Source organism: Ovis aries, chromosome 23 (assembly GCF_016772045.2).
Source record: "Ovis aries strain OAR_USU_Benz2616 breed Rambouillet chromosome 23, ARS-UI_Ramb_v3.0, whole genome shotgun sequence".
In the NCBI taxonomy this organism is placed as follows: Eukaryota; Metazoa; Chordata; class Mammalia; order Artiodactyla; family Bovidae; genus Ovis; species Ovis aries.
Genome location: NC_056076.1, coordinates 25,884,128 through 25,906,000, shown reverse-complemented (window position 1 = coordinate 25,906,000; position 21,873 = coordinate 25,884,128). Strand labels below are relative to the sequence as shown.

Genomic DNA, 21,873 nt, shown 5'->3' with positions numbered 1-21,873 from the left:
GTGCTCTTGGAAGAGCGAAGTGGCAGGGAAGCTGTCACCACCACCGTGCATGATAAGAAGGGAAAAGTGACTACTCTTTTAGCGGTGGTGGGAATGGAAGCATGGGAGGGAGGTGTCACCTTGGCTGACATGAGTTAGTTTTCAGGCACAAAAGAAGGAAAGAGGTGGGGAGAATGGGTGAAATACAATGAAAAGTAGGTCATGGATGATCTTAAAAGAAGACAAATCAAGATCAAGGTCAAAGTGGGAACATCAGTCTAGAAAGGTGAAAACTAGGAGGGTAATTTAAAAAAGAATAATGGTCTGTCTTCTGAATGGGGGAGTGGAAGCAGAAGGGTCACAGAATAGTTCACAAAAGAAATGAAGATTGAGTGTTTAACCCAAATCTAAGAATATATAGGAAGGGCAACAAGGAATCAATGAGGCATGGGTATGGATGTAAGAATAGGCAAGCTGAAATGAGGGTTACACAAGAATTAAATGAATTTTTTGAGGGCATGATCAAGGTAATTCTGTCACTTTTCCTTAAAGCAAGCTTAGCACATTGCCATCTTCCTCCAGTCAGATGGTGGGGGGACACCTGGATGGGGAAATGGCAGAAGATTGAGGATTAGAGGTATAAAAGGTGCCTGGTGAGAAAAACTGAAGTCTGACTGTGGGACACAGGCAAGCAAATCCCTAATAGGAGTAATGAGGACTCTAGGGTTTTTTGTCAGATGGAGAAATTGGTACCATGAAAGAAATCTCAAAAGAAATGCTGTTTTGGGGATAAACCAGATTTCAGTTACAATGAAGAGGTAGAGCACTGGGGACACCAGCTAAGGAAACAGGGCAGTCTGGGCACAGGAGGACCGAAGTCTTCCGGAACTCAGTGGAAGGAATGGGCAGGGGAGTGATGCAAGAGGCAGGGAACAGAGCACAAGTGAACAGAAAAGCTGAAAAGGGAGAGAAGAGCGAGTCTGCGCCCATGGGGACAGACAAGAGCAAGCTGGTTTGTATGTTAACCCCCCCTCCCTTTTTTTTTCCCCCAGCAGGTCTCAAGGTCATGTCAACTGGAAAAATCAATCATACTTTTGCATCTTTAAGTGATGATGTAGATCGACCTAAGAATCCCTACCCTGTTACATTCTCTTGGTCCAGTGGTCCAGAATGTTCTCCTCTAGGACACTAAGAACCTTGTGTTCGGTGGAGTTTTTTTTGGCCACAGCCCCTGATGCATGCAAGATCTTAGTTCCTGGACCAGAGACTGACCCCGTGCCCCCTGCAGTGGAAGGGTGGAGTCTTAACCACTGGATCTCCAAGAAAGTCTAAGGACCACGTTTTGGGAAAGCATGGTTGTTTGGGGACATTAAACTTGCAGGCCAGGTCTCCCTGGCCTCTGCCTTTAAGATGACTGCCCTTTCCATAAATGAGAACTTCAGCTTACTTGGCTGTTGTTCTGATTCACTGCCTTCTGTCTTTCTGTTAGAGAGCCCCTCTTTCCTCTGCTCGGGTTCTAAACAGTGGAGAATCATCTATCACTCCTGTTGCATCCGCTCCTTCCTTCAAAACCAGTGAAACCGCACCAGCTCACCTACTGTTATTGACCTTGTAAGAAGGGCTTTTGCTGAGGTCAGTGAGTGTCTCCTGATGGGGCCCAGCTGGCCTTTCCCTAGCGGCCATTTGCTGGGTGAATTTGCCAAATCACATGGCTGATCAACGTTCAAAGTCAACTGTGCAGTCTCAGAACCACTGTCTCATCTGAAATCTCAGAGATGGACTCTTACAACCAAGCTCACAAATACTGAAGTATCAATAAGAATTTGATGTAGTGACATCCCATGAGAAACTTAGCACCCCGCAGGCCAGAACGACAGATAATTTCTCTACATTTCAGGGAATTCTTTATGACATCCTTTCCTAATCCAGGGGAAATCCTGTTCATAAACCTGTAAATCTTCAGTCCAATGACCAACGTCCAATTTCCTCTTTATTTCCTTCCACTGCTGACCAATCTTAAGGATAACTCCCATTTTCTTACTTGACATATGCTAGTAGATTCCATTAGAGTACAGCCATGCCACGCTGGCCTTGGGTCCATCCTCTCTCTTTCCCCAGATTTTTAATCTCATTGTTCATAAAATTAAATATAGAGGATTACAAAGGAAATCAATGACATTGAAATGACACTTTAAAATATTTTTCAAATTGTGATATACGTGTATCATTATTAACTACAAAATCTAGCATTGGATCTAATAACTACCATAACTTCAAAGCAGTGATGAGCATTAGTCAGTTCCGTCACTCAGTCGTGTCTGACTCTTTGCGACCCCATGAACTGCAGCACACCAGGCCTCCTTGTCCATCACCATCTCCCAGAGTTTACTCAAACTCATGTCCTTGAGTTGGTGATGCCATCCCACCATTTCATCCTCTGTTGTCCCCTTCTCCTCCTGCCCTCAATCTTTCCCAGGATCAGGCTCTTTTCAAATGAGTCAGTTCTTCGCATCAAGTGGCCAAAGTATTGGAGTTTCAGCTGTGATGTCAGTCCTTCCAATGAATATTCAAGACTGATTTCTTTTAGGATGGACTGGTTGGATCTCCTTGCAGTCCAAGGGACTCTCAAGAGTCTTCTCCAACACCACAGTTCAAAAGCATCAGTTCTTCAGCACTCAGCTTTCTTTATGGTCCAACTCTCACAACCATACATGATTACTGGAAAAACCATAGCCTTGACTAGACGGACCTTTGTTGGCAAAGTAATGAGCATAAAAACCATTTCAAAATATATCCACCAACTAGATGATTATGAAAATATCTGTGGTTTCTACTTGTGGCAAAGTCACAGATACTGCTAATAACTATTTTGTTTTGTTGTCTACATTTATAAAGTGGCTCAGATGGTAAAGAATCTGCCTGCAATGCAAGAAACCTGGGTTCAATCCCTGGGTTGGGAAGATTCCCTTGAGAAGGAAATGGCAACCCACTCCAGTATTTTTGCTCCATGGACAGAGGAGCCTAGCAGGCTACAGTCCATAGGGTTGCAAAGAGTTGGACAGGATTGAAGTGACATTGCACGGACACATTACAAGTTTTCTGAATTTTACCCACAGACACTAACAGTTTGCAGACCCCAGCTTAAGAATCTCTATTAAGATGACTTGGAATGGCTCTGCTTTCTTCCATTACAGGCTGATTTTATAATGCATTTCTCATATCATAAGTTCTGAGTTTTTCAGGTGATTTATTTCAGTCTATACATACTACCCACAGTTCTCAGATATGTTCCCCATCTGTTTAAGAACACTGCTTTTTACATGTGAAAAGCACAAGATCATCATCAAAAACTGGAAACTGAAGCATCCAACAAGTGCTGAGTGGACAAACACATTGTGGTATATCCATTCAAATGACTACTACTTATAAATTAACAGGAAAATTAATGAAACATGCAACAACATGGGTGAATATCCAAAGAATTTTGTTAATAGAAATAAGCCAGAATCAAAAGGCTACATACTGTGTGATCCCATTTCTATGGCTGCCTTTATGGGCAATGAAAAAAAGGAAAGACAAAGAAAAAGACTTTTTCTGTGTTTATTCAGAAATTTCCAGAGGAAAGACACAGTAGACAAGACAGAAGCATTCCGAGCACAAGAAAAGTGTGTTCTGTCCTGAATGAAGTAAGGAAATGTTCTAGGCTCTCCCACTGGCTGGAAACAGGCTCAAAAAAATTAGTCAAGTCCCTTTGCTCTAATTCCTTGTTTACTCAGTAACCATCTGACTGTTAATTAAATTGGTATTATGGTTTTAAAATGAGTCTTTTATGATTTTCTTACCATTAAGGAAATCCTCAGGGTTTAGTCACCTCAAGGGGAGCTGACAAAATTGCATTCTTTAGCCTGCAGCGATCCAGGGCCCCGTGTCATTCCCTTCCAGCTCCCTTCCCCCGTGAGATCCAGTCCAAATACCTGGCCAACCAACTCGCTACTCTAGCTAATCGGCTTACTCACAAGAACATTAGTGGGCATTTCAGGTCAACAGGTCACTGAAATGCAGTTGCCAGGCACCCTCAGAAAACAAACGAAGAAGAAAGAATTTGTGATTTTTTAAAAAATTAATAAATAAGCTTGTCCATTAAAAGGGCGAAGGTAGAAGAATCGTAAATAGAGAGCAGTCCCGAGTTGTTCATTAACTATCACATATGTCTGTAGTAAAAGGAGGAATTGGGTCATCAAATTGGTCTTTTCTACCTCAACTAAACATCTAGGTGAAGAGCTGACTCATTGGAAAAGAGCCTGATGCTGGGAAAGTTGGGGACAAGAGGAGAAGGAAGCGACAGAAGATGAGATGGTTGGATGGCAACATTGACTCAATGGACATGAGTTTGAGCAAACTCCAGGAGATAGGGAAGGACAGGGAAGCCTGGTGTGCTGCAGTCCATGGGGTTGTGAAGGGTCGGACATGATTTAGTGAGTGAACAGCAAACATCTAGGCATCAGCCCCATGCTCAGAATGTGAAGAAAAACAGTACATGGCTAAGACAAGACAAACATTTATGGTGGAAATGTTTCACTAATGCGCCTTTGTTTTCTGGCACTGGCTCCTTCGGCTGCTAATATTCCCTCTAGAAAGCACAGTTGCTACAGCAACCACTTAAGACTCCAGGAACATGGTGACCCTTGACCTTAAATCTTCTCTCCTGATGGACCCCAGGTAACCACCTTTCTAAAAGAGCTTTCACAAACTCAAACAAACATGGAAAGGCAGGCCCTCTTATCTTTGGAAGTTTCTGTTTATCCTTATAACCCTCTTTCATCACAAATTGCCTCTTAGGCAAGAAACACTGGAGTTCTCTTTTATTTGGCATTGCCATTTGCTCCGTACAAACTCAAGCAAGAATGCACTTCCACTAGCTTCATTTCCTCCTTCATACTCGGCCTTGCTCTTCTCTCACCAAAAATGCTGTTAGCATCTTCTCCTGGGACTCTCTTACTTTTTTTTTTTTAATTTTAATTTTTACTTTATTTTACTTTACAATACTGTATTGGTTTTGCCATACATTGACATGAATCCACCACGGGTGTACATGCGTTCCCAAGCATGAACCCCCTCCCACCTCCCTCCCCATAACATCTCTCTGGGTCATCCCCATGCACCAGCCCCAAGCATGCTGTATCCTGTGTCGGACATAGACTGGCGATTCAATTCTTACATGATAGTATACATGTTAGAATGCCATTCTCCCAAATCATCCCACCCTCTCCCTCTCCCTCTGAGTCCAAAAGTCCGTTATACATATCTGTGTCTTTTTTGCTGTCTTGCATACAGGGTCGTCATTGCCATCTTTCTAAATTCCATATATATGTGTTAGTATACTGTATTGGTGTTTTTCTTTCTGGCTTACTTCACTCTGTATAATTGGCTCCAGTTTCATCCATCTCATCAGAACTGATTCAAATGAATTCTTTTTAACGGCTGAGTAATACTCCATTGTGTATATGTACCACAGCTTGCTTATCCATTCATCTGCTGATGGACATCTAGGTTGTTTCCATGTCCTGGCTATTATAAACAGTGCTGCGATGAACATTGGGGTACATGTGTCTCTTTCAATTCTGGTTTCCTCGGTGTGTATGCCCAGCAGGGGGATTGCTGGGTCATAAGGTAGTTCTATTTGCAATTTTTAAAGGAATCTCCACACTCTTCTCCATAGTGGCTGTACTAGTTTGCATTCCCACCAACAGTGTAGGAGGGTTCCCTTTTCTCCACACCCTCTCCAGCATTTATTGCTTGCAGATTTTTGGATCGCAGCCATTCTGACTGGTGTGAAGTGGTACCTCATTGTGGTTTTGATTTGCATTTCTCTAATAATGAGTGATGTTGAGCATCTTTTCATGTGTTTGTTAGCCATCCGTATGTCTTCTTTGGAGAAATATCTTCTCCTGGGACTCTCTTACTTTTAATTCACATTATTTACATTTGCTCTTTAGGTCTCTGTCAGAATTTTCTCTTTTTATGTTAAAAATCATCTCCATCTCTGTAAGTTTATGGGTGATTCCACAATCAGATTCAAGATGCTCCCTGTAGTTTCAGTTTCCCTCGACCTCCTTGTGTTGTTCAGACTCAAAACTTATTAATGATTTCCAGGTCAGTGGTAGTTTAGAAGGCAAGCAAATCAAAGCAGCCAAGAGCGTGAGACTTGGAGAGTGCGCTGCTACAACAAACGCTAGAGTCAACTAGCAGGTGATGTAAATGAGTGGCGTTGGGGGTGGAACTGACACGAGGAGATAGATCAGACATGAATATAGGTTCCTGTGTTTAGGTTAAAATTCGTGATGGTAACCACAGTAAGATATTGCCTCATACCTGATAGAATGGCTATCATAAAGAAGATGTGGGGGCACTCTCATTCAATGATGGTTTGACTCTTTGAGACCCCGTGGACTGTAGCCTGTCAGGCTCTGTCCATGGGATTTTTAGGTGAGAATACTGGAGTGTGTTGTCATTTCCTCCTCCAGGGGATCTTCCCAGGGATCAAACCCAGGTCTCCTGCGTCTCTTGCATTGGCAGGTGGATTCTTTACCACTGAGCCACCCGAGAAGGCCCATAAAGAAGACAAGAGATAATTAGTGCTGGCCAGGATGTAAAGAAAAGGAAAACTTTGTGTGCTGCTGATGGAATGTAAACTGGTACAGCAACTATTGAAAACAGTATGGAGGTTCCTCAAACAATTAAAAATAGAACTAGCATAAAATCCAGCAACCTCACTTCTCAGTATATATCCAAAGAACATGAAAAAAGGATCTTGAAGAGATATGTATACTCCCGTGTTCATTGCGGCATTATTCACAACAGCCAAGATATGGAAACAACTCGATATCTGTCTATGAATGAATGGATAAATAAGGTGTGCTATGTATACATACAATGAAATATAATCCAGCCATGAGAAAGAAGGGGAAAAATGCCATTTACAACAACATGGATAAACCTTGAGGGCATTATGTTAAGTAAGATAAGCCAGAGAAAGACAAACGTGGTATGATCTTACCCATGTGTAGAGTATAAAAAAGTTGAACTCAGAAACAGAGAGTAGAAAAGTGGTTGCCAGGAGCTGGAGGGGTGGAAGAAATAGAAAGGGTTTGGTGAAAGGCTACAAGCTTCCAGCTATAAGATAAATAAAGTCTGAAGAGCTAATGTAAAACATGGTGACTAAAGTTTATAATGAGCTTCCCAGGTGGCACTAGTGGTAAAGAATCTGCCCACCAGTTCAAGAGATGCAGCGGACCTGGGTGCGATCCCTGGGCTGGGAAGATCCCCTGGAGTAGGAAATGGCAAACCACTCCAGGATTCTTGCCTGGAAAATTCCATAGACAGAGGAGCCTGGCTGGCTACAGTCCATGGGGTCACAAAGTCAGACACGACTGAGTACGAGCACACAGGGCCAAGTTGGTAACATTGTATTATATAATTAAAATTTGCTAAGAGAGTAGAACATAAATGCTCTCACTAAAGAGAAAAAATACATAAATACACAAGGAGATGGATGTTCATTAATTAGATGGTGGGAATCCTTCCACAAGGTATACATATACTAAACCACCACAATATACACTTGAAATATCTTACAACTTCATTTGTCCATTACACCTCAATAAAGCTAAAAACCAAATAAGATTCATAAATGACAAAAGCACAGATGGATGATACATGGTGATTTTAGACCATTGTGACCAAGCAGTCAAAATGGGTAGTGTTAGGATGGGGAGATGTGGTCACAGCTACTAGAGTTAAGGATGCGCTCCACCTAGTCGAGGCTATGGTTTTTCCTGTGGTCATGTATGGATGTGAGAGTTGGACTGTGAAGAAGGCTGAGTGCCGAAGAATTGATGCTTTTAAACTGTGGTGTTGGAGAAGACTCTTGAGAGTCCCTTGGACTGCAAGGAGATCCAACCAGTCCATTCTGAAGGAGATCAGCCCTGGGATTTCTTTGGAAGGAACGATGCTAAAGCTGAAGCTCCAGTACTTTGGCCACCTCATGAGAAGAGTTGACTCATTGGAAAAGACTTTGATACTGGGAGGGATTGGGGGCAGGAGGAGAAGGGGACGACCGAGGATGAGATGACTGGATGGCATCACGGACTTGATGGACATGAGTCTGAGTGAACTCCGGGAGATGGTGATGGACAGGGAGGCCTGGTGTGCTGCGATTCATGGGGTCACAAAAAGTTGGACACGACTGAGCGACTGAACTGAACTGTCATTGTGGAAGTCAAATCTGACTCTTTGCAACCCCATGGACTGCAGCACACCAGGCTTCCTTGTCCCTCAGTGTCTCCTGGAGTTTGCTCAGACTCATGTCCATTGAGTCAGTGATGCCATCTACCCATCTCATCCTCTGTTACCCACTTCTCCTCCTGCCTTCAATCTTTCCCAGCATCAGGGTCTTTTCCAATGAGTTGGCTCTTTGCATCAGGTGGCCAAAGTATTGGAGCTTCAGCTTCAGCATCAGCCCTTCCAATGAATATTCAGAGTTAATTTTGTTTAGGGTTGACTGATTTGATCTCCTTGCAGTCCAAGGGACTCTCAGGAGTCTTCTTCAATACCATAATTCAAAAGCATCAATTCTTTGGTGCTCAGCCTTCTTTATGGTCCAACCCTCACATCCGTACATGACTACTGGAAAAACCATAGCTCTGACCAAAAGAAGGTTACAGTCTCAAAGTCCTGCACAGTGGCCTGATTTCAGCTGAAGCATGTGTCCAGTTCAGAGGGCCCCATTTGAAAAGAAGCCCTGGCCACCAATTGGGATGTATCAGAGGAGGAAGTTCTGGGTGGTGAGGATTCTGGGAAGTATGTCTGAAAAGGAATTGTTCAGAGAAGCGGGACTATTTGGCAAATAGAAACAAGCTGTCACTCACCTCTCAAGTGGCTGTTAGAAGACCAGCAGTTTCAAACTCAAATTTTCAAGAGGCCGGGCGGGAACATAGATGAGAGAAACAGAACATGTGTAAGGAGAGAAAAATGCTCAGGCGTGAGAGTGCCACTAGTGATATTACCTAGGCTTGGGGTGGAGGGAGAGGCCTGGGCATTGTAGAATGAGACCCTGCTGATTATCATCATGTGTGCAAACAGGCCTAATGCTACATTCTTTTCTGTTTTCCCAAGAGAAGCCAGAAATCCACATTTTTATGCAAAGTCTCCATTTTAATTTTAACAACTGTTTCAAAAATTTTTTAAAGACACATTCCTCAGGCCAAACATACTGGCATCAATGGGCTGGAGGCAGCCCAGGGTTGCCAGTTCACAATGTCTAGGTTTTAACTCAGACATTTCTAGGAGTTATTTCTAGGCTTTAACAGAAGCAGCACTAAGATGCTTTGAAGGAAGATTGACTTGGGGTATGAGAGCCTATTCAAATGTTTAAGATCCATAGTCAAAAAACAGACTCCCCATCCAAGTTATGAGCATTGAGAAATAGTCCAGAGAATATTAGTTGACAATATATGAAAGATATGAGAAAGGATTTTCTCCTTAGCAGAGATGTTGAACTCTTTTCTGTAAACAATAATTATACTTTATAACAGAATGAGGCTAACAGTTTACTAGGAGTTTTTGTATTATCACATGTAAAAAGTTACTAGAATAGTTCTTTGAAGTGGGTATTTCAAGGAATTCCCTGGCTTCCCAGTGGTTAGGGCTTAGCACTTTCACTGCCAAGACCTGGGTTCAGTCCCTGGTCAGGGAACTAAGATTCCACAAGCTGTGAGGAGCGGCCAAAAAAAAAAAAGTAGGTATTTCTGTTTTACAAATATGTAAGTTTAGTATCTGAGATATTAAATAATTCAAAGAAGGTAATCCTGGGAACTGGACCGAGGTTTGGGACTCAGGTCATCGAACTTCAAATTCAAAACTCTTTGCTTTGCTACTTCAGAGTCAGACTCTAAGCCTGTGAGATTCCATTTCTAGCTATGCTCTCAACTGGATTTGCTTGTTGGTGGTTTCCTGAGGTCAACCAATTCCCCTGCACATTTCCATATTCCTAGAATGCCTTCCTGTCCCTTCTACCACTTTCTAAAAAGCTCTTCATGATCTTTTGTGTAGTGTCTTCCAAGCTGTCGACTAGGGGAATCCTTCCCCAGCTCTCAAGCTTGAAACTGAACTAGCCCTTGACATGTGGTTGTCCACAATGGCTGTCCATCTTCTCTGCATATTCTCCATGTATGTCTCTATCAGGACAAAACCTGTCTTAATCCCTGAACAAAACCACATCCATACAGGTGCACACACATGCCCACGAGAGCTGGTACTTAATCAGTGAATCATGAAATGAATATAAATCCTGGACTTGGAAGTCGGTCAAGACAAAGAGAATCTGGTGTCAACGATGGCTTCTAGCTCTCACGGTCATTTCTATTTCCATCCAGAAATTTGGATTCTGACAAAAGTCAGCTGGGGAAACTTGTTTCTGCACATACAGTGCAGGAGAGGCCATAAAAAAACTCTGGCTCTCTATATTTCAGGCTCATGGATGACAGTTTTAAATGTGTCATTATTCCTTGGGTCAAGAATCTTTTCTCAAAAGAATACAAAAATTGTGGAGAAATTGCTGACTAAGCCAAACTTCCAAATGACTTTCAGTTTGGCTGAAATGTGAGTTTTTAAACTGTAAGCACTGCCAAAGGTTTTTCCTTGTTGACTCATAGACATAGATCAAGTGTAGCGATGTTTTCCGGTGCACTGTATTTAAGTCTGTGCAGCCAAATGTCATTGGGCTTCCCAGGTGGCTCAGTGGTTAAGAATCCACCTGCCAATGCAGGAGGTCCGGGTTCGATCCCTAGGTGGGGAAGATCCCCTGGAGGAGGAAATGGCAACCTCCTCCAGTATTCTTGCCTGGAAAATTCCATGGACAGAGGAGGCTGGTGGGCTACAGTCCATGGGGTCGCAAGAAGTCAGACACGACTGAGCACAGCCAAATGTCATTGCATGTGAAATAAATTATCACAACTTGCATCGATCATTTAAAATAAATGATAAAATGTGTAGAAAGTGGAAAAACATGCATAGAAATATTATGGGAGAAAAAAAATTCCAAGAATGTTACTGCATCCAGCCGAGCACAGAGAAGAATATTTTTGTTTTGTTTTGATGGTTTTGTTTTGGTGATTTAGCTGGTCAAATGACCTGTTAAGAATATGTCCATAAAGGCTTTTTTTTTTTTTTTTTAAAAAAGGAATATTTCATAGAGCTAATGTTTTGATGCTCTAATCTCTCTAGGCAAGGTTCATATTTGTGTGGGTTACTTATTCTCCCTTTGTTGACTAAGTCAATAATCAGAATCAGCAGGTTTGGAGTCCGGTTGGCAGGGATCAGCAGCTTGGCTGGGGTGAAGTGAGTATAAAACCCTGGAGCTGGAGGCAGTCTGCTCAGGGACCCAGCAGTTCTTGGCAGGATGGCTTCCTTCCGTCTGCTCCTCCTTTGCCTCGCTGGACTGGTGTTTGTGTCTGAGGCCAGCCCTGCGGTGAGTGTCTGACTCTCTTTCATCTGTCTCCTGCGGATGAAGTACAAGTGACTTCTTCCTGCTTTGCCAACCAGCTTTTGTTACTGGGGCCAGGGCAGCCGGCATCTATTTTTAAATGTCATTGATCCAAACTTCAGAAAGAATGAAGTTCTACAGAGCTTACTAAACTGGGGCTCGGATCCTGGGCACCCTCCTCTATGACTTTGCAGTGGTGCCTCGTTTCCCTCAGGTGAATGGTAGAAATGAAGATCCGATATTCTGGAAGCTGTGACTACTGAAGTTTCAGAAGCTTGACCTTCGATAAAGCTGATTTCCCTTTAGCTAATCGAAAAGTATGTACCGATTAATTCTTCAAAGGCTTGGTGCACAAACTTCTAGTCCAATATCTAATTCTTAAATCCCCTAGGACAGTGGACCCCAACCTTTTTGGCATCAGGAACTGGTTTCATGGAAGACAATTTTTCCACAGACTGGAAGGTGGGGGTTGGGGGATGGTTGGGGGATGATTTAAGAGTATTATATTTATCATGCACTTTATTTCTATCATTATGACATCAGCTCGACCTCAGATCATCAGGCATTAGATCCCAGAAGTTGGGGATGCTTGGCTTAGAAGAATGAAACTATGAAAAGGATCATGAAATCATCTGACTTTATTTTACAGCAACTAGTAAGAAGAAACTGCTACAGCCGCAGCTGAGTAAAATGTTCTCAGGAAAAGCTATTTGGTCCTGTGCTATACCTAGTCACTCAGTCATGTCCGACTCTTTGGGACCCCATGGACCATAGCCCACCAGACTCCTCTGTCCGTGGGATTCTCCTGATAAGAATATTGGGGTGGGTTGCCATGCCCTCCTCCAGGGGATCTTCCCGACTCAGGGATCGAACACAGGTCTCCCGCACTGCAGGTGGCTTCTTTACCAGTTGAGCTACCAGGGAAGCCCCTATTTGGTCCTGTGGCATATTATATCTTTGCAGTAACTCCACTCAGATGAGGAGGCTTAACAAAGCCACTCTTTTCAGAGGGACCATTATCTCCCTTCAAGTTCATAATACACAACCCCAGGAGAGTACAGCATGTCCGGAGGCAGAAACTATTCTTTCTTTGGAGACAATTGTGTCTGTGTACACTGAGTAAGGAAGTTCATTAACCGTCAACCCGTTTGTCACTGAAAATGGGATTCTCGCATCTTTGCTGCCTTGTTCCTGGTCTCACACCACAAAGGATGCAGCCTGTGGCTCTGATCAACTTTGTTGACTTGTCACTTGTCTTCTCTCCACCCAGGGCGCTGGTGAATCCAAGTGTCCTCTGATGGTCAAGGTCCTGGACGCCGTCCGGGGTAGCCCTGCTGCGAATGTTGGCGTGAAGGTGTTCAAGAAGGCTGCTGACGAGACCTGGGAGCCATTTGCCTCGGGGTGAGCTGCCTGGGGCTCCCAGGCGTGGGGCTTGGTTATATCTTTCTGTTCCGCCATCACTCATTGTTATGGCTTCACATAACCACTCAAGCTGAGAGTCCTTGTCTTGTGATGTTAGGAAACATGTAGAGTTTGTGTTAATGTATTAATGGAAGGAAAGGAATTGAGGGACAGCATGGACTAGGCAGATGGCCATGGTTTATCTGGATCACACTGTTACCTAAAGGGGGACCCCGTCTAGGGTCCGACAGTGGGCTCTTGTCTAACACTTGGAAATGAATTGTCAGAGGAGACACATGTGCTGACAAAGCAAAAGACTTTATTGGGAAGGGACACCCAAGTGGAGAGCGGCAGGAGGTCCGCTCTTACTCTTGGCTCTCAGTCTCAGGGTTTATGGAAGTGGGCTTGGCTTTCTCGGTTGTCTCTGGCCAATCATTTTGCTTGTGCCCATATTTGGTCTGACTTAAGGTCCCAGCTGGTGGCAAGCACACCTCTCAGCCAAGATGGATTCCAGCCCAAGGGTTTCTGGGAGGTTGGCAGGACACATGGTCTGGCATCTCCTCCCTCCGTTTGACCCCTCCTGAGTTCTCTTGGTTAGTTTTTGGCAGCAACTCCAGGTTACTTCTCAGGACCTCCTATTGTGAGATGGCTCAGGCAAGAAGTTATTATTGTGCCCTGGCCAATGAAGGTGGGTTCAGCCAAAGTGTCCCTCATAACATTATTCACTAAGGGAACCAGCAAGTAGACTGAAAATGTGGGCAGAGGGAACGTGGGCCCTGAGAAGGATGCCTTCTTGCCTGGCCCAGCTGGGAGTGACCAGAACCCCGAACAGCTTCCCATCGCCCCACTCCAGTTCACCACCTTCTGAGGTCACAAACCACTCAAAAAGGGTGATGAAAACTGTGAATTCCATGCCAAGAAAAATGCACATATACACGCGCCTACAAAAATGTGTATTTAATTTCAGGAGCTCCAGGTTCCTAGATGCCTTCACATATCACTCAAGCTGAAAGTCCTTGATTTGTGCTATTAGGAAAGATGTAGAATTTTTGTTAATATATTAATGAAGGAAAAGGAATTGAGGGATAGCACGGACTAGGCAGCTGTCCATAGTTTATCTGGATCATCCCAAGTCCAGGGCTATTGTCCAGCAAAGCCTAGTGGAGCATCTGCTCTGTGAGGCTGGGATTGTCAAGCTCCATAAGAAAGGACACAGAAGAGAAAGATACATGACATCAAGCACAGACCCAGACCAGCCTTGCATTCCCGTGCACCAGGAGCCCAAATGATTTCTCCCCTTCACTGGCTGCTTTAGAACTTTCATTGAGTTTCTCCACCTCTACTAGTAACCATTTCAAAGAAAATACATATTAGTAAATCTAAACTAACTCACTAAAAGAATGAACAATTAAGAAACCCTCAGTACCAAGCAATACTGCTAAGTGTTTATGTCTCCCAGCAAGAGAGTGTCTGTGGGTTCTAACTGAATCCCAAGAATCACACAATGATGCTTCATCCATCATTGCATGCTAAGTCACTTCAGTCGTGTCTGACTCTTCATGAACCTGTGGACCATAGCCCACCAGGCTTCTCAGTCCATGGGATTCTCCAGGCAAGAATACTGGAGTGGGTTGCCATGCCCTCCTCCAGGGGACCTGCCCAACCCAGGGATTGAACCCATGTCTCTTATGTTTTCTGTATTGGCAGGCTGATTCTTTTCCACAAACTAACTAAAAGAATGAACAACCAAGAAATCCTCAGTACCAAGCAATACTTCTAAGTGTTTATGTTTCCCAGGAAGAGATTTTCTGTGGGTTTTAATTGAACCCCAAGTCATCACATGATGACTCTTCATCCATCACTGGAAAGACCATTTTCTTTGGTGTGGTTTCAACTGAGTTTCTATTTGTTAATTCATTTATGTTTCTATAAAATGCCAAGCACACCATGGAAAGTAGTTAAGAGAATATTCTAAGCATGAGATAAAATGGATGCCATAAGCATTCAGATGTTTGTGGGAATTTTTTTTTTCTGATGACAAAAAAAGGAAAAATCATTGTTTTCTTCCTAGCAAAGAAGAAAGGTAGGAGAGTAATGAACAGAGCCATTCTGTTTGCTGTCTAACTGAGAATGATTTATAACACCAGCCATCAGACAGATTGTCATTTTAGTTGCTAAGTCAGGTCTGACTCTTTGCAACCCCCTGGACTGTGTAGCCCACCAGGCTCTTCTGTCCATGGGATTTCCGAGGCAAGAATACTGGAGTATTTTCTTCTCCAGGGGATCTTTCCAACCCAGGGGTAGAACCCATGCCTCCTGCATTGGCAGGTGGATTCTTCACCACTGAGCCACCTGGGAAGCCTACCAAATGGGTTCTTACATGCAAATAAAAGTTGCTTAGTTTAAAAAGAAAAATGAATTGCCTAGTATTTGTTGATGGCACAGAGCTGCCAATGAACTTAATTATGTAAACCATGGAAGAGTCAGATACAGGTTTCTCCTTGCACTCTGGGGTCCCCACCATGTGCACAGATGATACCACCTCTGGAAGACACTCACACCACAGGGGAGAGGAGCGAGGCCCTGGGGTCAAAGGAACCACAGTCAGAGCAGCTCACTGCCACTTCCAGGGTAGTTACGAAACTTCACCCAGACACCAACGGTTAGCTGCAAAGTCTCTTTTGAAGTGAAACCTCAAGAGAAAAAAATCTACAATGAGCTTTTGGAAACATTCCTGACAAGTTTTCCGTTAGTTAATTTTAGACAGTCACTAGAATTTTCCCTATCCTGACCTAATTGAGGAAAAAAAAAAAATATATATATATATATCTTCACATGGGTTGGTAAGATCCCCTGGAGAAGGGAATGGTTACCCTCTGCAGTATTCTTGGGCTTCCCTGGTGGCGCAGGTGGTCAAGAATCTGCCTGCAATGCAGGAGACTCAGGATCAATCCATGGATCAGGAAGATCCCCTGGAGAAGGAAGTGGTTACACACTCCAGCATTCTGGGCTGGAGAATTCCATGAACAGAGGAGCCTAGTGGGCTACAATCCATGGGGTCACAAAGACTCAGACACGACTAAGTGACTAACACACACACTCCCATGTGTGTGCATGTTTGTCTGTGTGTGTGTGTCTGTGTGTGGTGTCACATTTCCATGGCATTTATTCCCTCAATGCCTAACTTAACCTGGGCTTTTGCACCTTTTAGGAAAACCAGTGACTCTGGAGAGCTCCACGGGCTCACGACAGAGGACAAATTTGTAGAAGGACTATACAAAGTAGAATTAGACACCAAATCCTACTGGAAGTCGCTTGGCATTTCCCCGTTCCATGAATATGCAGAGGTGAGTGTAAGGATGCGAGCATTGTGTTTTATTTTTTGTCTGTTTGTTTGCAATCCCAGGAAATGCGCCACTTACACTTTGCACACCACAGAAAAGTCAAAGAAAATGTCAGACTAGTACAGCGCCTTTCTCATTTCTCCAATCAGAAATCCACAAAACTCTGAAAAGCAAGCTTTTTCTCGGTTTCAAGATAATTCATTCAGCAACAGGACCTGAACTTAAGACATGCTCCTGAGAGATTTCATTCCTTCCCCTGAATGTGTCTATTTGTCTGCTGAAAAAATACTAATAGACTGGATTATTAGGCAATGCTCCACACCCCAACTTAGGGTGTTCCACAAGAAAAATTAGATGCATCATTTTACTTCTCTAAAATCTGACAACTTTTTTATTCTAGAACTCATCTGGCTTCCAGAGGTTTGGATAATTGAATTCAGACAGTACATACAGAAACAGTAAATTCAAAATAATAATAGCCACACAACAGATGAAACTTATCAAGCATAAACTACTACCGTTTTCTATATTTAACCTATTTGATCTTTGTAAACAATGCCTGCAGTCATTCCTATTATTATCCCCATTTTACAGGTGAAGAAAGTGAGGCACAGGGAAGTGAAATAACTTGTCGAGGTCACGGGGCCAGTAACAGGAGGAACAGTAGTATTTGCCACCAGGGCCAAGGCTGGGTTTAGCCTCAGGTGTGCTTCAGCTTTCTTCCTGTGAGAAGAGCTAATAATAATATTAAAGACACAGTCGTAACCCCTGGTTCACACTCTGTTCCTCTGCTGATGAGGCAGTGGGAACCTCAAAGTTATCCCTATGTCTTCCTTGCCTGTAATTCCTCAAGTCATGTAAAACAGATGAGCTGCCACGGAAATAGAATCCAGACATGCTGGTCAGAGTTAAAGATCAACTAATTGCATCAAAAATAGCTCAGCATGAAAGGGAACCATTCTCTCTGGCTTAGTCATGGATGAGACTTTTCATTGACATAAAACGGATCTTTTAGTAGACAGTGTTGCCAGGGAAACCTTAGGCCTGTTTGAGTTCTGGGGCCCACAGGTCACTGAGGGAGCCCTATCTACCCAGACGCATGCCTCTGGCTACTTCTCGGCCAGGCAACAAGATGCGGAGCTCCTGTCTTGGGTGGTTTCAGGCTTTAGATGTTGCCCAGCACAAGACTTTTGCCCCTAGAGTCTTAGGCCCCACCCTGGAGCACCAGATCAACCCCCTGTAATCCTTATCCCCCCTGGTCTCAGCCTGATGAGACCATCTGAGACTCAGCACTGTCCTGCCCGTGATCTGCTATTCTTGCCCATCAGATGTTAGCTTCCTAGCCTGCTCCTCACTCTTTCAGTATTCACTAAACAAACATTTGAAAAATGAAAACCTGCTATTGCTGAGAAGGCTGCTAGAAGCTAGAGATTCAGAAGTGAAAACACATCCCTGCCCTTGGGATGGAGGGAAAGTGACTGATGTAAGACACTGCAGGCAGGACCATGAACCCAACTTGGAGCCTGAATGGATACGGGGGAGGAGAGAGAGAGCGTGAGGAGTCATACCTAAGTCCCAGTGTCTCACTTGGGTGACTGGTGGGTTTGTGGTGGGTTCAACTATAAGTTCCTTTTCCGTCAGCTTCTTCCAAAACACTGCCATCCTTCAGCATTAGTCACCTCTGCCTTGGCCAACGACCCAGGGGGCCATATTAGACTAAACAAGACAAGAAATTCCCTTTGGAACTATTAGTCCTCTCGACCTCATGGATTTCTGAATGCAGATCATGCCATTTACAATTTTTAGGAAGAATCAAATGAGTCTGCAGGCCAATGTCATTACAAGAGATCAGAAATTCTCCTGACCTGCTTCCAGAAACTTGGCCTTTAAGGAATGCCCTTTCTCCTGCAGAGATATTCTTTGTTTGGTTTCAGACTTTAAACTTTCTATTTTGTATTGGGGTATAGCCAATTAACAATGTCATGATAGTTTCGGGTAACAGTGAAGGGACTCAGCCACACATATACTTGTATCCACTCTCCCCCAACCCCTTTCCCACCCAGGCTGGCACATGACATTGAATAGAGTTCCATGTGCTTTACAGTAGGTCCTTGTTGGTTGCCCATTTTCAATACAACAGTGTGTACATGACCTTCCCAAACTCCCTGACTATCCCTCCCCCCAAGTTTGTTTTCTAATTCTGTGGGTCTGTTTTGTACCTTAGTTCATTTGTATCGTTTCTTTTTAGATTCCACATTTAAGGGATGTCATACGATATTTCTTCTTCTTGTAGAGACTCTTAAGTAATTGTCACCTCCTCCTGTTCTGATGATATTTGTGTTTTAAGTACAGTTTAATTGGATCTTTTCTTCTCCCATCCCCAAGTCATCAAGGTTTCCTTTGTCCCTATTTAAAATAAAAGGTGCTTATATAGTGTGTATTCAAAGTTCAATCCAGGACCTCTGTATAAAATAAGTAAAATTAAATACCTGCTTGCTGCCCTCCATCTCCCTTCTGAACTGTTATCTCAACTTGCCTCACTCTGGGCACCTAGACTATCCCAGCACTTGGAGTCTCACCTCTACGAAATTTGCCTGAAGTATATAACTAATGGGAACCATGCTCTCATAGACAATTTGCCCAGTTCCAAAGCTTAAAAGAGCCCCAACACGTGCATTGCAGAATTCCAACATGATCTTCCATACTCTGCTTGCACTGTAAATAGAACCCTCCGATGCTTTGACTCCATACTACATTGCATGTCATATACACAAAATACACTTATTCTTCTGCATGTTAGGAGATAAAAAGGAATAGTAGGGGGAAAAAATGTCTCGAGTTTGGAGACAGGTGGCTTAACTCCTAGCCTGGCTCTGCCGCTTCATGAACGTGGGCCAAACACCCTAACTCAGAGGTCTGGTTCACTCATCTGTGAAATGGGAAGAATGCTCCCTTCCGGCTTCAAAATTCTAGGGTCTCTAAGTCTGCAGTGGGCTTGCAACCATCATTCTTAGGCTTTGGGGTCACTAATGGCAGTTTCTACATTCTCTCTTCCTTTTTCTAAAACCAAGAACACGAGACACAAGCACTAAGGAGATCTGTGATTTCCCTCGGTCAGGTTAGAGCCACCTTGATTATCAGTGCAAATTTGCCCCCCACAAAGAGAGATATAATTATATGGGTGGGGGTGGGGAGTGAAGAATCTTATTGAAAGGGCTGTGCAAGGTTCGGACAGCTTAGTTGGCCAGTGTATTTGGAATTTTGCCTTTGCGCCCACTGTTTCAGAAAGCAAGAAAATAAAAATAATTTCTTTGGCACTGGACTTCCCACGGTCTCTGAATGATTCATGGTTGGGGGCTCTGATTCACAGTTGGAAAGCAATCCTGTCTGTGTTCCCTGCAGGTGGTGTTCACAGCCAACGACTCTGGTCTCCGCCACTACACCATCGCTGCCCTGCTCAGCCCCTACTCGTACTCTACCACCGCCCTTGTCAGCAGTCCCAAGGAGTGAGGGCGCCTGCCTCGGTGGACTCAAAGGATGAAGGACAGGATTTTGTGTAACCAAGAGTATTTCATTTTTATTAAAGCAGTGTTTTCACTTTATAAGCTGTGTTAGAAAACAGGCAGAAACAATAAAACATGCCTATTAAAGCACTTCCCATTTCATTTGTCCTTGCCTTTTTTGATTCCCTTGTCATCCTTTCTCAAAAAAAAAAAAAAAAAAAAGAATCTAAATTTGACGGAGATGCGAAGGAACTAAAAGAAATATCTCTAGATACATTCTGGGGAACTCCAAATTTCCATTGTTTTCCAAGCTAAGCACATATTTGTTCTGGTTGGCGGCTATTAAAAACGCACATTCTGAAAATGAGAAAGCTATCTTTGCCTCTCACCTTTGGTGAATGGCAAAAGGCAAATCCTAAAGTCCTCTTCTTTATTCTGTGCATTTCCTTTAAGTGCTTTACTGATCTCAAGAGTAGCCCAGCTCCACTGGGACAGGCTTAGAGTGACTCGAGCCCTGTAATCCGACTCAGACTAGGAGATGTAATCAGTGGACCCTCGCACCCCTAATTCACCTAGACTAACCCAAACTTCAGGTACTGAGAGACTGCTGTATGCCAAGCATTACTTTAGATGCTGTGAACCTAAGGATAGATAGAGTGCCTGCAAATGAAGAGCTCACAGCCTTTTAAGAAGATAACTGTGTCAACATGATTTGACAAGGGCTATGGTATGATCCAAGGCAGGCTTCCCCGATGGCTCAGTGGTAAAGAATCCACCTGCCAGTGGAGCAAATGTGTGTTCAATCCTTGGGTCGGAAAGATTCCCATGGAGAAGGAAATGGCAGCCCCACTCCAGTATTCTTGCCTGGAGAATCCCATGGACAGAGGAGTTTGGCAGGCTATAGTCCACAGCATTGCAAAGAGTTGGACACAACTCAAGCGACTTAGCACACATGCAGGATGATAACAAGATTCAACAAATGGAGAGAAGACAGTGTGTCAATTCTCTCCAGCCCAAATCCACAAAGAGGAACAGATCTGTGTGGTTGAACCCGCTGGACTTACTACTCATCTCAGCAAGACAGAACACACAATACTCTCACTAAGAAAGTATTAGATCCTACAGAAGGATTTTATGCGTTGGCCAGGTGACTTGGGGGAGTCTAAAAAAGCGGAACTTCACTCTAGATTGGATGTCATTAGAAAGTGGGGGCAGTTCCATGACAGTCTCTGTTTATCTGCAGGGCAGACAGACCAGTGCAGACACAAAGCTGTACTTGGAAAAGCAGACATAGTTACTCCTTTTAGTGAGAAGGGAGGTTTGCGATCTTGTGAGTTCCACAGTGATTTTTTTGGCTTTATCATGGTCTTAGACCGACACTGTTTGATGTTCCATGAGACTGTCACACCCAACAGAGCACCAGTGACCCCAACCAGCTTGTAATAACCTTGAGGCCAGTTCCCAGAGGTCAGGAGCTGCCTCCCCACCTTCTTCCTCAATGTCTATAGAGCTGCTGATCTGCAAAATATCAGCAAATAGCTGAGATAGCTTTGTTGCGAAAGGGGGAGAGAATTAGAGAAATCCATGAAGTCTTGGTGCTAGTGGTAAAGAACCCACCTGCCAATGCAGAAGACCTAAGAAATGCAGGTTCGATCCCTGGGTTGGGAAGATCCCCTAGAGGAGGGCATGGCAACCCAACTCTAGTTTCTTGCCTGGAGAATCCCCTGGATAGAGGAGCCTGGTGGCCTACAGTCAATGAGGCTGTAAAGAGTTGGACACGACCCAAGTGACGGAGCCTGCATGCACACATGAAACCTTAGGCATCAGTGCTGGTCAGTGGATTGAATGGACCAGCCAGGAAGAGAGCTTGGGAACATGCGCAAAGGGCAGATTTGTAGTCAGCAACAGTGAGCTCAATTTTAGTCACACCAAGCTTGAAGTGATCAAGCCAGTTTTCAATCTCACACCTTGGAAATCAGCACTGGGTATCCACACAGAGCCAGAAAACAAAACTAATATTAAAATACCTCCTGAAAGGAAATTTAGGATACATATGCTTTATAACCTGTATTTTGTTCACAAAGGTGACCCTTCTAAGAACTTT

At 43.7% G+C, this 21,873-nt stretch overlaps 1 protein-coding gene across 2 annotated transcripts; it reads left to right on the top strand.

Annotated features, from left to right (window-relative positions):
- The first annotated feature begins 11,413 nt into the window (after positions 1-11,413).
- TTR (transthyretin) lies at positions 11,414-19,919 on the top strand. 2 transcript variants are annotated; one of them, NM_001009800.1, is given in 4 exon segments: positions 11,427-11,506; positions 12,792-12,922; positions 16,134-16,269; positions 19,669-19,919. In NM_001009800.1, coding segments are annotated over 4 exon segments (444 nt in total). In that variant the 5' UTR covers positions 11,427-11,437; the 3' UTR covers positions 19,777-19,919.
- Positions 19,920-21,873: the final 1,954 nt, after the last annotated feature.

Coding starts and splice junctions, on each gene's coding strand:
- TTR (XM_060405188.1), top strand. CDS start 11,438: ATGGCTTCCTTCCGTCTGCTCCTCCTTTGCCTCGCTGGACTGGTGTTT. Junction 11,507..12,791: donor TGTCTGAGGCCAGCCCTGCG/GTGAGTGTCTGA, acceptor CTCTCCACCCAG/GGCGCTGGTGAATCCAAGTG. Junction 12,923..16,133: donor TGGGAGCCATTTGCCTCGGG/GTGAGCTGCCTG, acceptor TGCACCTTTTAG/GAAAACCAGTGACTCTGGAG.